The sequence below is a fragment of the Dendrobates tinctorius genome, unplaced genomic scaffold (genome assembly GCF_039654945.1).
Source record: "Dendrobates tinctorius isolate UK_male_01 unplaced genomic scaffold, ASM3965494v1 ptg000028l, whole genome shotgun sequence".
Lineage (NCBI taxonomy): Eukaryota > Metazoa > Chordata > Amphibia > Anura > Dendrobatidae > Dendrobates > Dendrobates tinctorius.
In genome coordinates this window covers 70,695,453-70,715,553 of record NW_027361696.1, presented here as the reverse complement: position 1 = coordinate 70,715,553, position 20,101 = coordinate 70,695,453, and the positions used below count along the sequence as shown (strand labels likewise).

General features: G+C 41.5%; 1 protein-coding gene across 1 annotated transcript in view; it reads right to left on the bottom strand.

The window, feature by feature from the left end:
- Positions 1–281: 281 nt before the first annotated feature.
- Positions 282–20,101, bottom strand: part of LOC141085531 (potassium voltage-gated channel subfamily A member 7-like) — a 74,830-nt gene continuing 55,010 nt past the window's right edge. The window contains exon 2 of the mRNA XM_073570957.1: positions 282–4,669. Coding sequence (XP_073427058.1) covers positions 3,800–4,669 — 870 coding nt within the window. The 3' untranslated portion in view covers positions 282–3,799. The remainder of the gene's footprint in view (positions 4,670–20,101) is intronic.

Genomic DNA, 20,101 nt, shown 5'->3' with positions numbered 1-20,101 from the left:
CAGATCTTCCAAGCTCTATAAAACAGAGCTTGTAAGCACTGCAATACTTACCTAGGAAAACGATTACCACTGATAGATTGGCAGAGATGGTCGGTAATTTTGGCAATGAGCTGTAAATAATAAAAGTAAAAATTTCTGTTCTGGAGAGCAGAGAGAATTTTTAATAACAAGTAAATGGCAAACTTGTTTTGCAATTTTAACCTTTTATCATGATGAGAAAAATCTTCAAATCTAAAATACAAAAAAGTAAACACAAAAGCACAAATAAGGAATAAAACTCGTTGCAATAAATAAATGGTTTATTATTAGATAAATATAAATTTTCCAAGATGACATTGTGCTTACATGTACTGTATTAAGAAGTGGCCCTTGTCACTGGCCAGTGTACCTTTGGCACTTTCATATAGTAGTCCTGTGTAAACAATTTGCATAGTATCATCTCTTTGTTAATACAAATTACATATGCAAAAAAAAGCACTCAAAACATCACCTTTGCGCCTTCCCAAATAGAAGTAATGCGGTTTGAAAGAGATACAAGAAATTCTAAAGCCATGCCAGCTTTAATAGTTCACACTCTTAAGCAGAAGTCATTGTCCACCTTCTTTGAATGCTCTGAATGCATAGATGTTGTATTTTCCTACCTGTCATCAAGGCTTCACATCACACAACCTTCCACCCCACCAAGAAGAACTCTTCAGCCTCATTTACGGTCTTGTTGGAGTGAAAGGCTCATTAAAACACAAGTATGCTGTTTCTACTGTCACGTCTTTAGTTTGGTTGGATGATTGATCCAATTATAGTCCTCTCGTGAGTTTGTAATGACCATGACCTGATTGCCATCGGAAACTTCTCAAAGAGGTAGTGATGGAAATAATAAAACACCCCCTCCGGTTCATTTCTTATATTACAACTTGGAAGTGAGGATGTTCAATATTTGTCCAGAATACTCTGGTCTAGGTTACGTCTGGTCTACGAGAAGACAAGCCAGATTGGTGGCCGATGCGTTGGGTGAAGTTTATGTTTTTGTCACTTTACTCTACCGGTTAGACCTTTTCTAGGATGTACGCTAGAGTCCCATGTTAATATTGTTCCAGGTAATAAATGAGTATTTTGGAAATTAAACAATGAATGAGTGTTTTAAAGCAACCAAGAACGCACCATTATTGCCAGAAATATTCCAAAAATGGGGCGAAAGATCATTTTTTTCTTCGAAAGATCTTTTACCTACAAATGATCTTTCCATGAAAGAACATTCCCCAAAATATCTATTGTCCTTTATTTTTTGCATTAGACTTTAGTGGAGATATCATGGTACCTGGGCTGCACTTGCAGTAAATGAGAAGCCTCAATGGTATACAATTAAGGTTTCAATTCACACCAACGCATTTCATTGCCGGAGTAATGCCTTTTTCAAGGTAAAAAGTCGGTATCGAATTGGCACCTTCTTCAGGTTAAAAACAAATGTTAGTCCAGCGCCAAAACGTGTTAATTGTATACCATCGAGGCTTCTTTCTTCCCACCCATACAGCCAAGGTACCTTGATATCGCCATTAAAGTGAATTGCTATCCAGAAGAATTTCTCCTCCAACCACAGGGCTGCAACTGCTAATACTTAGGCTCTTATAGATGTTGTGCCCTTACACAACCCTATTTCCAGGCGAGCATTACTATCACTCTCACTCTCTCTTATTCCTCTTGTAGTATTGCCCTACTGTGCATTTCTGTCCCAATCAGACCACAGCTTTTTTTTTTACAATTGGGCGCAGGAGCTGAAAGATATGTGTTATATTGAACATAGAAAAAAAACTGCTAGTGCAACAGATTTCTCCAATATCGATATTAAGCGGGAGAGTCTTACAAGCCAAAAATTACTATTGGGCACCAACAGAAGAGAAAAAGAAAAGTCCACAGTTCCTTAAATGAGTAATCAGATCACATTCATACTCCTGTGGCCCACATCTCACAAATGGTGATAGTCTAAATAACCAAGACAAGCCCCAGAAGAAGCTGTGAAAGCGAAACCAAGTGTCAGAAATAAGTCTGTATTTTCACTAGAACTCTATACTTTTATATAACGCACATTTTTTTTATCATAATTAGCTAGTATTTTATAATAAATAACCTCTTGAGTATCTAAGCTTGAGGTCTGCTGCACTAGGGAGTTATGCCTTATATATACCTAGGTGTATCGAGACCAAAATTGGTATTTTTGCTAGCCTGTGCTAGAAGACTTCAGGTACTAGTGGACCAGAACTGTTCCATTTTAGAGAACTTTTTATCCTTATGTGTATATAAAGGTGGTGAGTGGAAGTGGTCCTTCAGACTGTGAACCATTTGTTTGTGCAATGTGAGCCACAGGAGTGCAAATGTGAACAGATTTCCGCAACGTTGCAGGAAAGGACAGGGACAGACCAAGGAGGTATACTTTGCAGCCACCAAACCTGAACCCTTTGTGGAGTGAGGGGATCAAAGTCGCCTTTGTATTATAAATAGCCCTTTTGTGGACATTTGGGTTAGCCCAGGAGCTTTAAGTTACGCATCTGAGGACTGCCCGAAACAAATCCTTATTCGTCAACTATCTAAAACCCTGTGTGATTAACATGGGATCAATGTAATGTTACGGACAACTGCATTTTACATTTTTGGGCTTCAGGGGAACATAGAGGCTACATATTAAAACTAAGGTGTCATAAGAAGTGATGCACTGAGGAAAAGCTCAAATATTTGGGGAGGTGGAAATTTATACCTCATCATTATGTTAAAAACTATTCGTTTTATATATATGTATAGCTTCCAAAAATGAAGGACTTGAAAAAGGTCCACATCTTTAGAACTGAAACATTGCAGAATGGGCAATTAACCTGCACACAAATTCACTTTATTATGGTGTGCTGCTTTCATTTTTTGAAGATATATATGGAAGGTTTGGTATATACAGTACCTAGAAGGCTTTTGCACCAGATGACATGACTGTTTTTTGTGCTGTTTTTTAATTTTTTCTTCTATATACTGTATATATATATATGTGTGTGTGTGTGTGTGTGTGTGTGTGTGTGTGTGTGTGTGTGTGTGTGTATATATATATATATATATATAAAACGAGAATTTTTGTAAACCCAAAGGCTGTTAAACTGAATTAAATAAATTTCACAAACATACATTCTCCAGTTCTTTTCTAGGTGAGCCCCACATTTTTCCAGTCTTTAGGGGTCATGTTATTATAGCACGTGATATTCAGTATCATGTTGCACATTTTGCTCCTTTGCCCTCAGAAACCTTTGTTGTCATTTTTGTGAATTGATTCAGTTGCCATTTTTAAAGCCTGATCTCACAATCTGTTTCCCTGAGCTCATAATAGCGCAGAAAGTCATAATTGTCATCTTCTTCGCTCTTCGACTTTGGAGAAGGACCTTCCTTTGGCCAAGAGTATGCGGTAAATTTGGCAATTCAATAATCTTCACTAGAATGCTTGTGTTATGTGTTTGTTTTTTTCAAAAATTCACATATTTCATTTCATGTCAACCTCAATTCTGTGTCTTATAGTGGTAACACTTCATCAGCAAAATCAGTGGAAACCTTGTCTACCTTAAGATCACCAAAAAGCCATTAGTAAACTTTCAAAATTCTTCCTAATTTAAAATAAGCCAAGTATTTAAAAAAATTCAGCATGGTACTATTCATATTTCTCAAACTGATTGGACACCAATACTCTTCATTTAAGACTCCAAAATGAAATGATGATGAGGGTAATGATGAAGATGATTTGATGCTAGTTGGGAAGAAGCCACCATAGCAGAAATCACACTTCAGTTATTGTATGTGACTGTCCAGAATTTCTTTTGTTATCATCCAGGGGGCCCAGTCCATCCAGGTATTCTGCCTTAGAATTGCTATATAAATTCTTAAATTTATCCAATATGGGACTCTTATCCTTCCCCACCGTCTTTGGAGTATGGGGTGGACCATTAGGACATGAACCAACATGATTATACTGGCCCATATCTGAGCACTCTGTCTCACGATGGTAGAAATAACTGAAGTTGGATACAATGACAGGCACAGGAAGAGAGATGGTCAACACACCAGCAATGGCACAGAGTGAGCCCACCAATTTACCACCAACAGTCTCAGGAGACATATCTCCGTAGCCAACAGTTGTCATTGTGACCACAGCCCACCAGAAGGCTTCCGGGATGCTGGTAAACTTGGTGTCTTCGTGATCTGCTTCTGCAAAGTATACAGAACTGGAGAAGAGGATAACTCCAATAAACAGAAAGAATATAAGAAGCCCAAGTTCTCGCATACTTGCTTTCAGTGTCTGTCCCAAAATCTGTAATCCCTTGGAGTGGCGAGACAGCTTAAAGATACGGAAGACTCTCACCAAACGGATTACCCTGAGAATGGCCAATGACATGGCTGGTTGGCCCACACCTTTGTTGCGAGCTAGTTCTGTGCCTAGTGCAACAAAGTATGGTATTATAGCCACAAAGTCAATAATATTCATGATATCCTTGAAGAAGGCCGCCTTGCTGGGAGAAGCAATGAAACGTACAGAGAGCTCAAAGGAGAACCAACAGATGCATATGGTTTCCACAATAAAGAAGGGATCCTCAAATGGACTTTTCTCTTTAAAGCTGTGTGTGAAATTACCCCTGTGAGATGGCTGTACCTGCAACATAAGGAAACAAAAAAAAACATTTTTAGGACATTTACAATATATAGATCAAACATTTTAAAGTGGTTATCCCATTTGGGACATATATGGCTCAAATAGAAATTAAGTAACCCACTAAAAAAAGCATTATTACAACCAAATATCAGCCTAAAACATAATAAACTTTATTGGTACACAGTAAAAAAATATATATAAAACATGACATATATATTCCCCTTACCTCAGGTTGGCATTATTATATCTGACTCTGTGCTATATGTATATGGTTTCACTACATATGTGTTTTCTTTAATATGGCTGCCACCATGGACTATAAAACCCTTAAAGGGAACCTGTCACCAGGTTTGGCCAATAAAAGATACGACCACTGCCTTTCAGGGCTTATCTACAGCATTATATTATGCTGTAGATAAGCCCCCGATCTGACCTGCAAGATAAGAAAAATAACTTTTATTATACTCACCCGGGGGGCGGTCTGGTCCATAGGGTGTTGCATGTCCAGGTCCGATGCCTCCCATCTTCTTGCGATGCCGCCCTCCTGCTTGCTTTACAGGCTCCTCGGCATCGCACTCCTGCTCAGACGTACTTATCTGCCCTGTGGAGGGCAGAGCAAAGTACTGCAGTGTGCAGGCGATGGGCCTATCTGACCTTTCCCGGCCCCTGTGCACTGCAGTACTTTGGTCTGCCCTTAACAGGGCAGATAAGTACGCCTGCACAGGAGCGCGATGCCGGGGAGCCATGAAGCAAGCAGGAGGGCGGCAATCATAAGAAGATGGGAGGCGCCGGACACGGACCTGCGACACCCATCAGACCAGACGCCCTGCAGGTGAGTATAATAAAACTTATTTTTCTTCTCTTGCAGGTTGGATGAGGGGCTTACCTACAGCATTATAGAATGCTGTAGATATGCTCTGAAAGGCAGTGGCCGTATCTTATATCGGCCAAAACCGCTGACAGGTTCGCTTTAAGGATTGGGCAAATTTTCATTTTTGCACTTTCGCTTTTTCTTCTCTTTTTTCAAAGAGCCACAACATTTTTATTTTTCCATCAACATAGCCGTATGAGGGCTTGTTTTTTTGCGGGACGAGTTGTACTTTTGAATGGTACTATTCATTTTATTACTGTATATGATGCAATGGAAAGTGGGAAAACAATTTAAATTGTGTCAAAACAGCAAAAAAAGTGTAATTTTGCTATTATTTTTGGAATATTTATTTTATTCTTTTACATGGTGCTATTAATTCCACAGCGCATTACAGACATTATTGGCACTGTCCCCAATGGGGCTCACAATCTAAGTTCCATATCAGTATGTCTTTGGAATGTGGGAGGAAACTGGAAAACCCAGAGGAAACCCACACAAACATGGGGAGAACATACAAAGTCCTTGCAGATGTTGTGCTTGGTGGAATTTGAACCCAGGACCCCAGCGCTGCAAGGCTGCAGTGCTAGCCACTAAGCCACCATGCTGCCCCTAGGTCCATTGCTTCTGTTGTTTAAGCCACCGTGCCACCCTTTATACCATATAAATGCCAAATACATTAATGTAAGTCATTCCTAACTCTGTTATTTCTGGGGTTCTTGATTTGCCCTACCTCAACCCTTTTTCTCCTTTACATTGTGTGGACTACATGTCGTGTTTTTATATACATTTTTTCTATTTGTTTTTTTTTTACTGTATACCAATAAAGTTTGTTTTATTGTGATATTTGGTCCTGGTGGTTTATTTGTTTTATGCAATTGCCTGAGACCCTGTATAAGATTCTTTCTGGACTACATTATTCCCAAAATAAAATAAGCCAACTTGTGCAAAGACACTTAATTTTTGACAGGGTGCAGGATAATTGTGGGTCACTGTGGTAGAACCCACATTTATCGAACATTTATTGCATATCTTATCAACGTTCCAGATGGTGAAACACCTTTTAATGAATTGACAACTGGGTGTACCTTATCCCTTATAATTGGCCATGCCACTACACTACAGGGTCCAATGGTAACGTCCAGTTGTCATTTTATTAAAACATTTAAAAAGACGTAAGAAATGAACTTCGCAAGAAAATGTTCTAAGAAATTCTAAGAAAGAATTGTTATTTCATAAGTAATGCCAGAATTTACTAAAATTCATGTCAACAAAGATCTAAACAAACAAACAAGTAAATGATAGTAGAATTAATCTTATAAGACGGACCTGAAAAACTAATTCTCTCCCCATCGAAACTGAACACCAATAAGGCTGTCAGCTCCAAGTGGTGAAAGAGGAACAATCAAGATTCATCATGACCTGGAAGGTGCAGTCACTCATGGTATCCTATACCTTCAAATAAATCTTAGAAACCCAGGATATCATATCATAAAAATATTAAAAAGTGGCCAAAGTGGATGATTCAAACTTTCCAAATGTTCGTCTATCGTCTTGAACAAAGTTGGCCGAGTTTTCATTTTTCAGTCCACTAGTTGGACAAAAAATCTTTTATCCACACGTGATCTTTCTTAAAAACCAGTAGAATTATTTGTCCTTTGTCCAGTTATTGAACATGTATGGCCAAGTCGAAGAACCGCGACAGCCAGCATGAATTAAGGACTCATTCAGACCTCAGTGATTTTTGTTGACCAAAAAAAAGTTTTATCAACATTTTTGATCTGATTTTCACCAAAGTTTGGTCCCTGTGTTCCATCAGTTTTTATTGTATGAAAAAAAGATGGCGGTTTCTCAAACTTCTTCTTTCAACAGTCAGTAAAAAAAGGACAGAACATAGATGGCATCTGCGTGCTGTCCAATTTTTGCATTGGCGAGTTTGAACCCAACACTCGGATCAAAATCGGGCAACTCTGCATGCTTTTATGTGGTCCTCTCGGTCTGCAAAAATACATGGATATGTGACCAGCTGTATAGACTGTGATAGGTACGAGTTTTATCCGCAAAAAACATAGATAGAACTCCTACTTGAAAAACTGATGTCTGAATGTGCCTTTTGGCTCTCATACTGGTTATGAGGATCTCCCAACCTTACTAAATCAAGATTTACAAAATAAAGGGTGAGTTTAAGTAAGGAACAAAGCAGTAGTGTTAAAGATCAATGAGAAGAATAGCAATGAACCTGCATCGATCAAGTTAGCACAATATTCCATTACAAAAAAAGTTCTGCACCAACTGTTAATTAAAGGTTACATGTCCTATAACTCGGAGTTCAGAACCTGCCGAAGTATCTTCAGATGTGAAAACGAACCCCGTCTGATTGATGATGACTAGCGTAAAATGAAACACAAGTTGGTAATTCTTGACGGCAAGGTGCCTTGAGCTTCAAATAAATATTGCTGGGCAAACAGACATGTAATTTGGTGTTTTAGGGGTCATGAACATTTGGAAGTGAGACGTTTTACGGCTTAAAAAAACATCATCAAGCTTAAGAGGGCTTCATAATTCAGTTCTACCATTGACCTCAAATGCTCTGGCCACTCGTGTTAATAACATGGGTCACATTAGGGCATAACCTTTACAACTTTAGAGATGAGGTATTCCTTCCAAACAAATGAGTCAATAAACCTGTATACATAGTAATATTTTCGATTTATGATATGAGCAAAAAATTTAACCATTGAAAAACTTTAATTGGATATCCTTTATGAAGTAAATGCGTAATAGTCACTGGTCGAATCCGATGTCCAGAATTCCTTAGTGTAAATATGTCTATCTGGTGTCCTACAGCTTGGAAACTTCTGATGTTCCATTGCCCAGCTGCCAAAGGGTATGTGCACACATTGGTCCTGATTTATCAACACCAGCGATTTTCTAGTGGGGCATGAAGGAGTTAGATGCTTTGATTCATGAAATGGGGTGGGATAGGACTCTCTCAACGTCATTTTTTTTTCAAAGTGACAGCTCTTCATTCTGCAGAAATGCTACTCCAGTCCATGACTGGAATAGCATTTCTAGCACACCACTTAAAAAAGCACCGAATTCAAGTGGGGTGCACCTCTTACTGAATTTGACACCTATTTCAGTAAGATTAGCGTAGCGCAATTCTGTTGTACGCCAGTCTTGGTGAATTGGCTCCTATTTCTCTTTTAAGGCGGATGAAGTTGCCAAATTTTTTTTAAGAGAAACAAACTTCAGGAAATGGTATTGAGTTTATTCCTACAGCATCTGTTTGGCCATTGTTTTTTCAATGTTTTTTTTAACGTTTTTTAGGCACTATTCCAGCAATTTTGTGACAGCCTTTTTACTGGCATTTCTGGTAATTTTTTTTTTAAACTCTATTCATCAGTGAAGAAAGTGTTCAAGCAAAAACTTTGGAAAAACACAAAAAAACACATCCGTGCATCTTTTGAGCCTGCCTTTCGACTTCTATTATGAAGTACAGAGCATCCTCAGAGAAGAGGATACCTAAAGAATGGTTGGGTCACTTCTTTTAACTTCTTGGCGTCTTTGGAAACCTGAAGAAATGCTCCAAAGACAACAGACAAACATGTATTTCTGTTTTTAACATATACATGCACTGTTCATTCTTTTAAGTGCTTAGTTAATGGTTTTTGGACAGGACCTGCCTGAAAGAGACATTTTTCCAGGAATTTACTTTTCTTGAGAACTTCGCTGAAATCCAAGAGTTCTGTCACTTTCCAAGTTCCCTCTACTTTGATTAATGCCTGGATGAACTCCTTAGGAATATTTTTTTTATAAAGATTTTGCACAAAATTCACAAAAAATGTCAATGAATACCACAAGAAAAAAAAAAAGTGACTTAAAAAAAAAATGAATCCAACCCATTGAGTACAAGGATAAACCAAGAAAAAGGTGCGCACACCCGTTAGACGTCAAGCTCTGATCATATCGATCCCTTCTCTCATCCCTTCTTGTTGCAAAGGCAAAATAATGTTATAAAAAGAGGTAGCCTACAAATTAAGAACCTATAATAAGACTTATTTATTCATGTATTTACAGATTGTTATATACCGGTAACAGTAAATTAGAAAAATAAAATTTATAATTTTTAATGAATTTAATTAATTAATTTAAGAAATGTAATGAATTTAATTAATTAGTTATAGAATGTATCCAAAATGTTTATTTTCTTTGCTTTAAAATTATAATGGAGGGACAGAATGGAAAATAGTTATTTACAATAGTATGTTTTCGACATTGCAGTTCAGTGATTTTCCAGGAAAAAAAAAATGCTTCTTTCAGGGCTTGAAAAAATTAATTGTGAAATACACCATTAGGCTGGAATATTATGTCTGGAGGACTCCTTGTAATAGCTGATTGAACAGACAGCCCATTTATTCCAATGAGCACCATGTAATGGTCAATTTCCTCTGTGGTGGCGCTGCAGGGTAATTGAACAATGGCTGCTAGATTACAAGCAATCATTGAAGGTTGTAGTAGTCCATCCCAGTAGTTTGATTACTCCAAATCCCCAGTATTAAGCATGGTGAAAAAGGAGGACAAAAAAGTAAATTCCTTTGTCTTCCACCATTATAGTGCACATCACAAAAATACTCTACGAGTGTATGATCAAAACGAGTATAAAAAAAAGTCAATTCTTTAGTCCTCCACCATTGTAGTGCATGACAGAAAAATACTCTATGAGTGTATGATCAAAAGGAGTACAAAAAAGTCAATTCCTTAGTCCTCCACCCTTGTAGTGCACGTCACAAAAATACTCTACGGGTGTATGATCAAAAAGAGTATGAAAAAGTAAATTCCTTATTCCTCCACTATTGTAGTGTATGTCAGGAAAATATTCTGCTGGTGTATGAACACTGTTTGGTAAGTGTTCAATGGTATTGTATGGGCGCTATAAGGTGATATTACTTGTCTATTTTATAATAATATTTTAAAAAGTATTTTATTTTTAGAGTTTTGGCCAACATGGAAAGATTTGAGACTTTTCAAATCACTATATTAGGGAATTTGTTTCCATTCCTGTAAAACAAGCATATAAGTGGCATTCCAAACCCTGAATTTTTACATAGTCTATTTCCCTGCTTTCATCTACATTGATATCAGAATGTTCTCATTTGGAGTACAGATGATGGCAGTGATGGGTCCACACCTACCTCCTCCTCTGAGTGTTCTGCTTATTAGAAAAATCTCCTGCAGCAGCTTCTCCCCAGAATTAGCGAGACAAGTGCTGAGCTGACCCATCACTGCCATCATCTGTACTCCAAATGAGGAAGTTCTGATATCAATGCATTTGAAGGCAGGGAAAAGCAAAGCCAATTATGTGCCAAAAAAATTACAGGAATGAAGGAAAATCACCCAATAAAGTGATTTGCAGAGTTTTATGACTTTCCATGCTGGACAAAATTCTGAAAAAAATGAAAGTTTAGCTACTGTAAAAAAAAGTATAGTGATTGTGTCACTGTTCGCCAGTGGTTATTGCCTTGCAAGAGTTTACAAAGAAATGATTGAAAACAGGAATGCTTATTGGCGCTAAATCCTTCTGTCAATGGCTACCTTAATAAACCTTCCTGACATTTCAGGGCGGAGACACACTTGCAAGACTAGTGACAGCTATTTTAGATAAAGACATCTTGTCCTGTTGAAACCTTGGCTAAGGTTTTATTAGCATCACTTGTAACTCAGGGAGGTCATTTTTAAGTGAATTGTCTGTAGGTGTCACAGTATTACTCAAGGTGTAGGGACTAAAAAAGTCAAAAATTGTAGTGGGATGACACATATATTAATATACAGACAAAACCTCTGCTGTGAAGTATTGGTGACTTATCATCCAACACTGTTAATTCATGCATATGTCAAACCTACGATGGGAAAGTCACTGGCACAACTGTATGGGTCGCACATTCCCTGGTTGCATCTGGGTCCTGAAGGCTGAGAATGCCCAATCTTTAAGGAGACTATAGTTGAGGTACTGTGACAAATTTTGCATTATGCCCCCAGACTCTGCAGATGCAGAACATATCACCATAAGACTGCACTCTCTGAATTCTACCCACTATTCCTAGTTGTTTCCACTTCTTCCTGGATGTTTCTCATTCTTGGTTCTCCTTTGCCTTCTACCACCTCTTTGTATACAGAGAGGACCGCCCCCGAGGAGCTTTATGTAATTCAAAGAGCATTTGACATAAATTTCCTCCCCTTTTTAAAGATGTTCTGCAGTAGGAGGTGCATGACTCTTCAGATACTGGAGAACAAGGACATATCACTATGTATCTGCACTGTCTGGATTGCTCTCACTATTACTAGTTGTTTCCCCCTTCTTGCTGGTTGTTTATCATTCTTGGTTTTCTTTTCCCTTCTGCCACCTCTTTGTATACAGAGAGGACCGCCCCGAGGAGCTTTATGTAATTCAAACACTATTTAACATAAACCTTCTCCATCTTTTAAAAGATGCTGTGCAGCAGCAGGTGCATGGCACTGCAGATACTGAAAAAGGAAGACATATCACAACATAACTGCACTGTCTTTATTGCTGTCACTTTTTCTAGCTGTGACCCACTTCATCATGGCTGTTTTCTCAATCTTGGTTCTCCTTTCCTTTATGACCCCTCTTTGTGTACAGAGAAGGTCGCCCCCAATGAGATTTATGTAATTCCTCCCTCCATTCCTAGTTGTTTCCCCTTTTTCCTGGATATTTCTCATTCTTGGTTCTCCTTTCCCTTCTGCCACCTCCTTGTATATAGAAAGGACCGCCCCCGAGCAGCTTTATGTAATTCAAACAGCATTTGACATAAATCTTCTCCGCCTTTTAAAAGATGTTCTGCAGCATCAGGGGTATGATGATAATTTACATATCATAAAAGATAAGCACCCCATAAAGGGGTATCCCCTTTCAGAAAACCTTCTGTAATAAGCTGCGGAAGCTGTTAAAAAAAATCTGGATATTACTCATCCTCTCTGTTCGAGCCGCTGAGTTCACTGATTGTCTGCAGCAATGTGACATCAGAGCTGCAGACAAACAGAGACCACAAATAATTTACACCTTTACGTCTTGTCCATTTCATGGGAATTTTTGTTGGGTGCATATAATAAGGAATGATTATTCCCCAATTATAATTCAATTTAGGAGTTGTCCAAATCACTGGAAGGTGGTACAAATTTGATCCCTGACCGCCAGGCTGATCTAAAATTGAGGTCTTGTTTTTTGTGCCGAGGTAGCAATTCATGCATGGATTTTCTAATTAATAGGAGCTAATGAAAACCTTGAGCGATGGGCACACCATCCCACCTATGTAGGTAACAATATCCTACATCATAGTTGCTGGAGAAAACAGAAGTATTGAGAAAGCTGCCATATTACCAAAACAGTCCATATAAAAATAGCGAAAAAATACAGCAAGCAATAAGGTCAGGCGAGACAAAGTTCAGTAGACAAACAGAGGTCAGGATGGGCAGCAGACAAAAAAATGTGGTCAGGTGAAATACAAACAATAGTATACAACATCACATACCACTATATAGGTCCAACAGAACCTCATTACTCAGAATCATGTCATACATGACAGTGGTCAGGGAGTGCGGCATTACTTATCCATTTCAAATTATCATACCACCAATTTAAGTCCACTTCTTGCTGATTTCTAACACTGTTTTAGCCACCTTCTTAAATTATGAAGTATTATAAAAGTGTAGCGCTCATTTTTTTTTGCCCTCTAAATTAATTGTGCACAAGTAACTTTTGTAATATATCTTATCAGAGAAATCTGCTTCTTTTTCCTTCAGGACTGATCTTTCACTTTGTAAATTCTGTAGTCAGAGGTAAAATCTGTATTTAGTGAAGGCAGATTTTGGCATTACCAAGATAGGAGATGGCAGTTGGTGCTTATAAGATTCTTTGGGGAGGGAAAGTAGTAGGTGGAGGGAGGAGGTAGAACAGGCACATTCTGCTGTAAGTTCTCCTGAAACGACAGTTACATTTTTAAACTTTTACTTAAGAGTAACTGTCATTTCTGGATTACTTGCAGTAGAATGTCTGTATCGGTTTCAAGCTCCTCCTATCACTTCCCTCTCCATAAAATGTTATAAGCACTAACTGTCTTCTGAAATGACAGTTAAGGCCCCATCACACATAACGACTCACCAACGATCCCGACAATGATATCAAGGTGTCAGGATCGCTGGTAAGTCGTTATGTGATCACTGGTGAGCTGTCAAACAGACAGCTTCACCAGCGTTCAGCACAGCGACGCCGAGCGCGCGGCGTCGCTGTGTTCGTTAGTTACCAGCGCGCTGATGCAGGGAGCTGGTAACTAACATACACATCGGGTATCCAAGGGACGTGCGTCCCTTAGATACCCGATGTGTACGTTAGTTACCAGCTCCCTGCATCAGCGCGCTGGTAACTAACGTACACATCGGGTTTCTAAGGGACGCACGTCCCTTGAATACCCGATGTGTACGTTAGTTACCAGCTGATCGCTGGTCTCCCGCCTGTCACACGCAGCGATGCGTGCTGGCCAGCGGGAGACCAGCGACCAAAGAAAAGTCCAGGGCTTTCCTACAGTGATCAGCGATACCGGCAGGGGGGCCGGTCGCTGATCGTTGTCACACACAGCGATCTCGCTGGTGAGATCGCAGTTGTGTCACAAAACTTGTGACTCAGCAGTGATCTTGCTAGCGAGATCGCTATGTGTGATGAGGCCTTTACACTTTAAACTTTTTTAGAACTGTGTAACTGTCATTTTAGGAAAACTTGCAGTAGAATGTATTTGTCTGTCTGTAGCTTCTCCCTCCTCCTATCACTTTTCTCTCCACAGAATCTTATAAGCATCAACTGTCATCTTGATCAATAGTTACACTTTAAACTTTTTTAACTATTTAACTGTCATTTCAAGAAAACTTGCAGTTAACATCTGTGTCTGCCTCCAGCTCCTCCCTCCTCCATAGAATTTTAAAAGCACCAACTGTCATCTCCTATCTCAGTAAAGGGAAAGTCTGTATTGACTGAAGACAGATTTTTTTTTTATCAGATTTTACCCCTAAATTATCAGTAAAAGCTCAGTCCTGTAGGAGTATGAAGCAGATTTATATGATAAGATATATTAGAAAATTGCTAATTTTCATGAGTAGTATTGATTTATGAATTAAAAATTAAAATGACAGATACACTTTAGATGGGTAAGAATCGTATCTGTAGGGTTTTGTTTTATATTTTTATGAGATGTTTTACAATTTCTTCTCAATTCTCCATCACTGAATAGTCCAGAAATTCTGTGGCTTGTCTGCAGAGAATTGCGCATCACATAATCTTAGATCTTACAATCTACTGTATACCTGAGAGCTATGGTCACCTTGGTATGGTTGCTACTTTATAATTGCCTAATTCCCCAGAATTTTTTGGTTTCCATCTTGTTTTTTTTTCCCAATTCGTCCTGACAGATGCACAACAGAAAACATCTATTTTATGACTTTTACGAGATAATCTAAGGTTTCAAAAAATTCTTTCTCTCTGTCTCTGTAACCAAGCACAAGTCCAACAACACACTGTCCCATCGTGTCCTGGATTAAGTGACATCAAGATGTCGGTACACCTCAGAATGTTGTTAATCCTGTCAAGAATAGATGTGCAACTATGATGACCCGTCACCCGATCCCCACGCACATCATTACAAGACAGTGATACTTTTTTGGAAAATGAGGTCAGGGCAGAATCTTCAAAAGCTCCAAAATGTTTCATGTGTCATTAAATATTTACTAATTGTGGTTGTTTTTTTTTTTACTAATATTTACTACTAATCTTATGCCAGTTTGTACTAGTAGGACTAGATAAAGGGAAATCTACATGAAGCTGGGCTAAACCCTTTAAGGGTTTGTGTCTCAAATTGCGTCTTAACCCCGTAAAATACAGGCGGTGTCAAGTTGGCCATGTTGACTCTCAGGGAATGCTCAAGAAAGAAGCGAGAGGTATAAGACAAAATCAGTGATCGATCAAGACACAGATAAAAATAGTTTGTCATCCAACACAGCAAGATTCGGAGCCGAAGTGACTAAGAGACAGCGTGATTTACTGGAGACGGGTCCTGGGAGAGGACGACTAGCTGCAAGGTCCAAAGTATATAACTCTTGAAGGTAATGGCCTAAACAGGACTGAGTATGTGAGATGAGTAAAAGGCTCCAGGCAGGAGTTCCAGAGCATCAGCATTAAAGGAAAAAGTACCGGCCATACTGGCACCCTTAGGGGAAAGAAGTTTTGGAAGCGCGGGACGAGTACATGATTCTTGATAAGCAGGACTGTAGTTTCAGGCTGGGTTGTGGTGAAGCAACAAGAAGGAGTAGAAACAGAGGACAAGTAAAGATAGTAAAGAGGAAAGGTGAAGATAGAGAACAATATGGAAAACAAAGACGGAAACGGTATGGAAAATGCTTCAAGTGATAAAGGAAATGTCCATAAGACTGTGTGTACCCGCTATCTCTTGTATATATTCCCTACAAAGTTCCCATTATGTAAAAAGGTTATTTTTGAGTGGTGGTCTCTCTCACCGAACTGTGAAACATCTGGTCCTGGTAAACCAGCAACATCAGTTACATGCGGCCTGCACACAGCACAAGTCCACACACCAGCCAGGACCCCCACTTTCAGGGTAACGTGACTGGGCGTAAGATATGAGTGCCTTGCCCACAGCTACCACCTTGCGCCACATTACAGTAGAACAACAGAAACTTTAATATAGGGACACACCACTTGTCCCAGTAAAGAGTAGATTTAATATGTGATGTTCATACAACCATTTATTGTATCGCTATGCTTTGCAAAGGTATAAAATTTGGCAGAAGTGCAAGTAACTTTACAAGAAAAAAGCAGAGGGGAGTTAATAGTTAGATAAGCATGGTAGCTGGGAGGAGTATTAGGAAGCAAAAAAGGAATATGCTGGTTCTAGTGTTTCAGTTACATTTACTTAAAGTGGTTGTCCGGCCTTGGGGTCAGGGCCGGCGTTAGGGGCAGGCAGACCAGGCAGCTGCCTAGAGCCCTCCCCCAGGGGCTCCCAGCTAGCGGCACATCATGCAGCCGCTATGGGGCCCCTGTGAGGCAGAGGGGCCCGCCTGTCCCCAGCGCCGACTCCCCCCGCCGCCGCATTGAACTGTACCGCGTCATAGACGCCGGTACAGTTCACAGCAATGATGGAGGAGAGAGCGTCAGCTGACACTCCCTCTCCCATCATTCCCCTCTCTGCCTCTGACACACAGCGGATGCGCAGCGACGTCATTGCGCTCTCACTGTGTACCAGGCAGGCAGAGCATGAGACAGGAGCCGGGAGCAGCGCAGGCACGAGGAGAAGGTGAGGAGTGTTTTTTCTAATGCAACAGTGAATACTGTACCATGGTGCTGTGCTGGAGGGGGCTGTTGTCACGTGGACCTGTCTTGTGTGACACGACCCGCAGGTCGGTAACTAAAACAACAAAACTGGCAAGTGTAACTGTCCTGTGTGACACGACCCGCAGGCCGGTAACTAAAACAACAAGACACGGGGGAAGGGGAAAGTTACAAAGGTGGGCCCTGCGATAGGGAACGGGGACGTGGAGACCTCCTGAACTTCCCTGAGTCAGTGTCCTTCACACTCCCAGCGTTCCCTATACAGGCTCCTCACCTGTCGCCAAGCCGGAACCTGTCACCCTATCACACCCTACACCTATCCCTTGCTAGGGCGCTGGGTGGTGCAGGCACTGGCCCCATCGCTGTACTAATACACACAAGGGAAAAATACAAACAGGGATAACAGCACTTAGCTCTGCTCTGTTGCTCTTGCTCCCAGCAACAGAGTCCAGCACCAGAATGCAGCTTTCCTCCTGAATAGCTGCTACGTCACCAAGCGTTGTCAGAGCTGCAAGGAACTCCTCACTGTGTGTCCTTCCACACCAGGACTCTGACCATGCAGCAAGGAACTCTCTCTAGCTCCTTCCTCCACCAAGGATGGTTGAAATGACCAATATCACCAACACCTGCTCATAGACCATGTGACCCTATACAGGAAAAGGGAATGGTCAAATGATCAGGGGCCAAAATCTGCTATAATCCCAGTGACCACCGGGGGCAAAAGGCAAAGCAAAGAAAGCATCTAGTGCAATGACCCTAACAGCCACCGGGGGCAAAACTAGAACTGAAACCACCAGCTTAAGGAAAAAAAAGGTTACTAGTCCGTTTATCTGTCATGATCCAGCATGGATCATGACAGTACCCTCCCTTAATGAGGAGCCTCTGGACCCTCAAGACCGCTCCTCATCAAGGAACCACCTACAGAGGGGACGCCCAGAACCAGAGTTCACCCCTGCAACTACCTGCACGTCAGGTTGATGACAAACGAGCACCGCTGGTATTGGCAATAATAATCTTTATTTTTAAATAGCGCTAACATATTCCACAGCGCTTTACAGTTTGCACACATTATCATCGCTGTCCCCAATGGGACTCACAATCTAATTTCCCTATCAGTATGTCTTTGGAATGTGGGAGGAAACCGGAGTATCCAGAGGAAACCCACGCAATCACAGGGAGAACATACAAACTCCTTGCAGATGTTGCCCTTGGTGGGATTTGAACCCAGGACCCCAGCGCTGCAAGGCTGCAGCGCTAATCACTGAGCCACCGTGCCGCCCATGGCAATGTATGTTCTGGAGGCACCAAACATCTCCGAAGCGCCGACCTGGGGAACGAGTTGTGTAAGTGTGTGTTTGGGGGTAACTCGAGCTGGTAAGACTCCGCAACACACTTCCACTGGATGTTTTTTGGTGGCCACCCATACATGCTTGTTCTCACACAGATCCGGACCTGAACGTTTATTGCCACACATTCGTTTGTCACAATTCGGTGAACTCCTTCTGGGATTGACAACAGAGGTGTCCCCCTGTGTCACCACACTCACACACACGCAATTCATCACGGGGTACACCACCCTCCAAGACGTAGCATGACAAGGACTCCTCATGATGTCCTATACGTAGATGGATATTTTCTACGACTTGGGTCAAGCTCCCCTGGCTCAGTGTAACAGAGTTTATGGCCTGGACGCTTATAGGTTGGGCTAGCGTCCTACACCTGAGGCCATGAGTCTGGACAAAGCGAGCATCCACCAGACTGACTCCTGCTCCGCTGTCCACAAGCACCGGTATCACCTCCGCTACCCCGCCAGACAACACCTCTGCTGACATAGTACCTTGGGAGGGCAAAATGGAGGAAATATACACTCCCTGGTCGCCTCCCTCTAAGCGACCAGGGGAATGCGGCTTCTCAGATGGCACAGACAATTTGGCGCGGGTTGGGCAAGCCTTCAGGACATTACCAGTCTGCCCACAGTTAAAACATGCCGACACCACTCCCTGAACCATAGGCAGCTCCGTACACCAACTAGCTCCTCCTACTTGCATAGGTTCGTCTTGAGACTTGGCACGCACTGGGCAGGCTCTCATGAAATGGCCCGGCTTCCCACAGGAAAAGCATACCCCCCAACCACAACGAGCCGCAGACACCCCCTTTTTTGTACCAACAACAGCGGGCTGTCTGGGTTCCTCCGTCCGCACTGATGGTTCCTCCTCCCTAGCGAGGACAACAGGGGGGACATTTTGTGTATGTCTCTCCTTAAGGCGTCTATCCACCCGGATGGCAAGGGATATGGCAGCCTCCAGCAACCTGGGGGTGGCGTACTGCACCAGAGTATCCTGCAACTTTGGAGACAGACCCTGCACAAATTGACTCCTAAGTGCAGGGTCATTCCACTGAGTGTCAGTGGCCTACCTCCTAAACTCTGGGCAGTACTCCTCAGCAACCCGGGCTCCCTGCTTACACCCACGGAGTCGGGATTCCGCCAGGGAGACGACATCAGGAACCCCATACACAAGCGCCAAAGCCGCAAAAAATTTGTCCACGGACTCTAATGATGGTGAATCGTCCGGCAGGGAGAAGGCCCAGGATTGGGGATCTCCCTTAAGAAGGGACATAATGATTCCCACCCGTTGCTCTTCACTCCCTGATGAACGAGGGCGCAGCCTGAAGTATAGTTTGCAGGCTTGCTGAAATACCAAGAATTGATCTCTCCCTCCAGAAAACCTGTCAGGGAGGGATATCTTGGGTTCTGGCTGAGCCTGTCCTGAACCAAGCCCCCAAAGCCCATCAACAGCTGCAGTTGCTGCACCAACTCACCGCGCAGCCCCCTAATCTCATCCGTAAAGATTTGCAGCATTTGGGCAAAGGTCTGCATTGGGTCCATGGCTCAGCAGAACAAAAATGTATGGTTGGTGATAATGTCACGTGGACCCGTCTTGTGTGACGTGACCCGCAGGTCGATAACTAAAACAACAAAACTGGCACGTGTAACTGTCCTGTGTGACACGACCTGCAGGCCAGTAACTAAAACAACAAGACACAGGGGAAGGGGAAACAGTTACAATGGTGGGCCCTGCGATGGGGAACGGGGATGTGGAGACCTGCTGCACTCCCCTGAGTCAGTGTCCCTCACACTCCTAACATTCCCTAT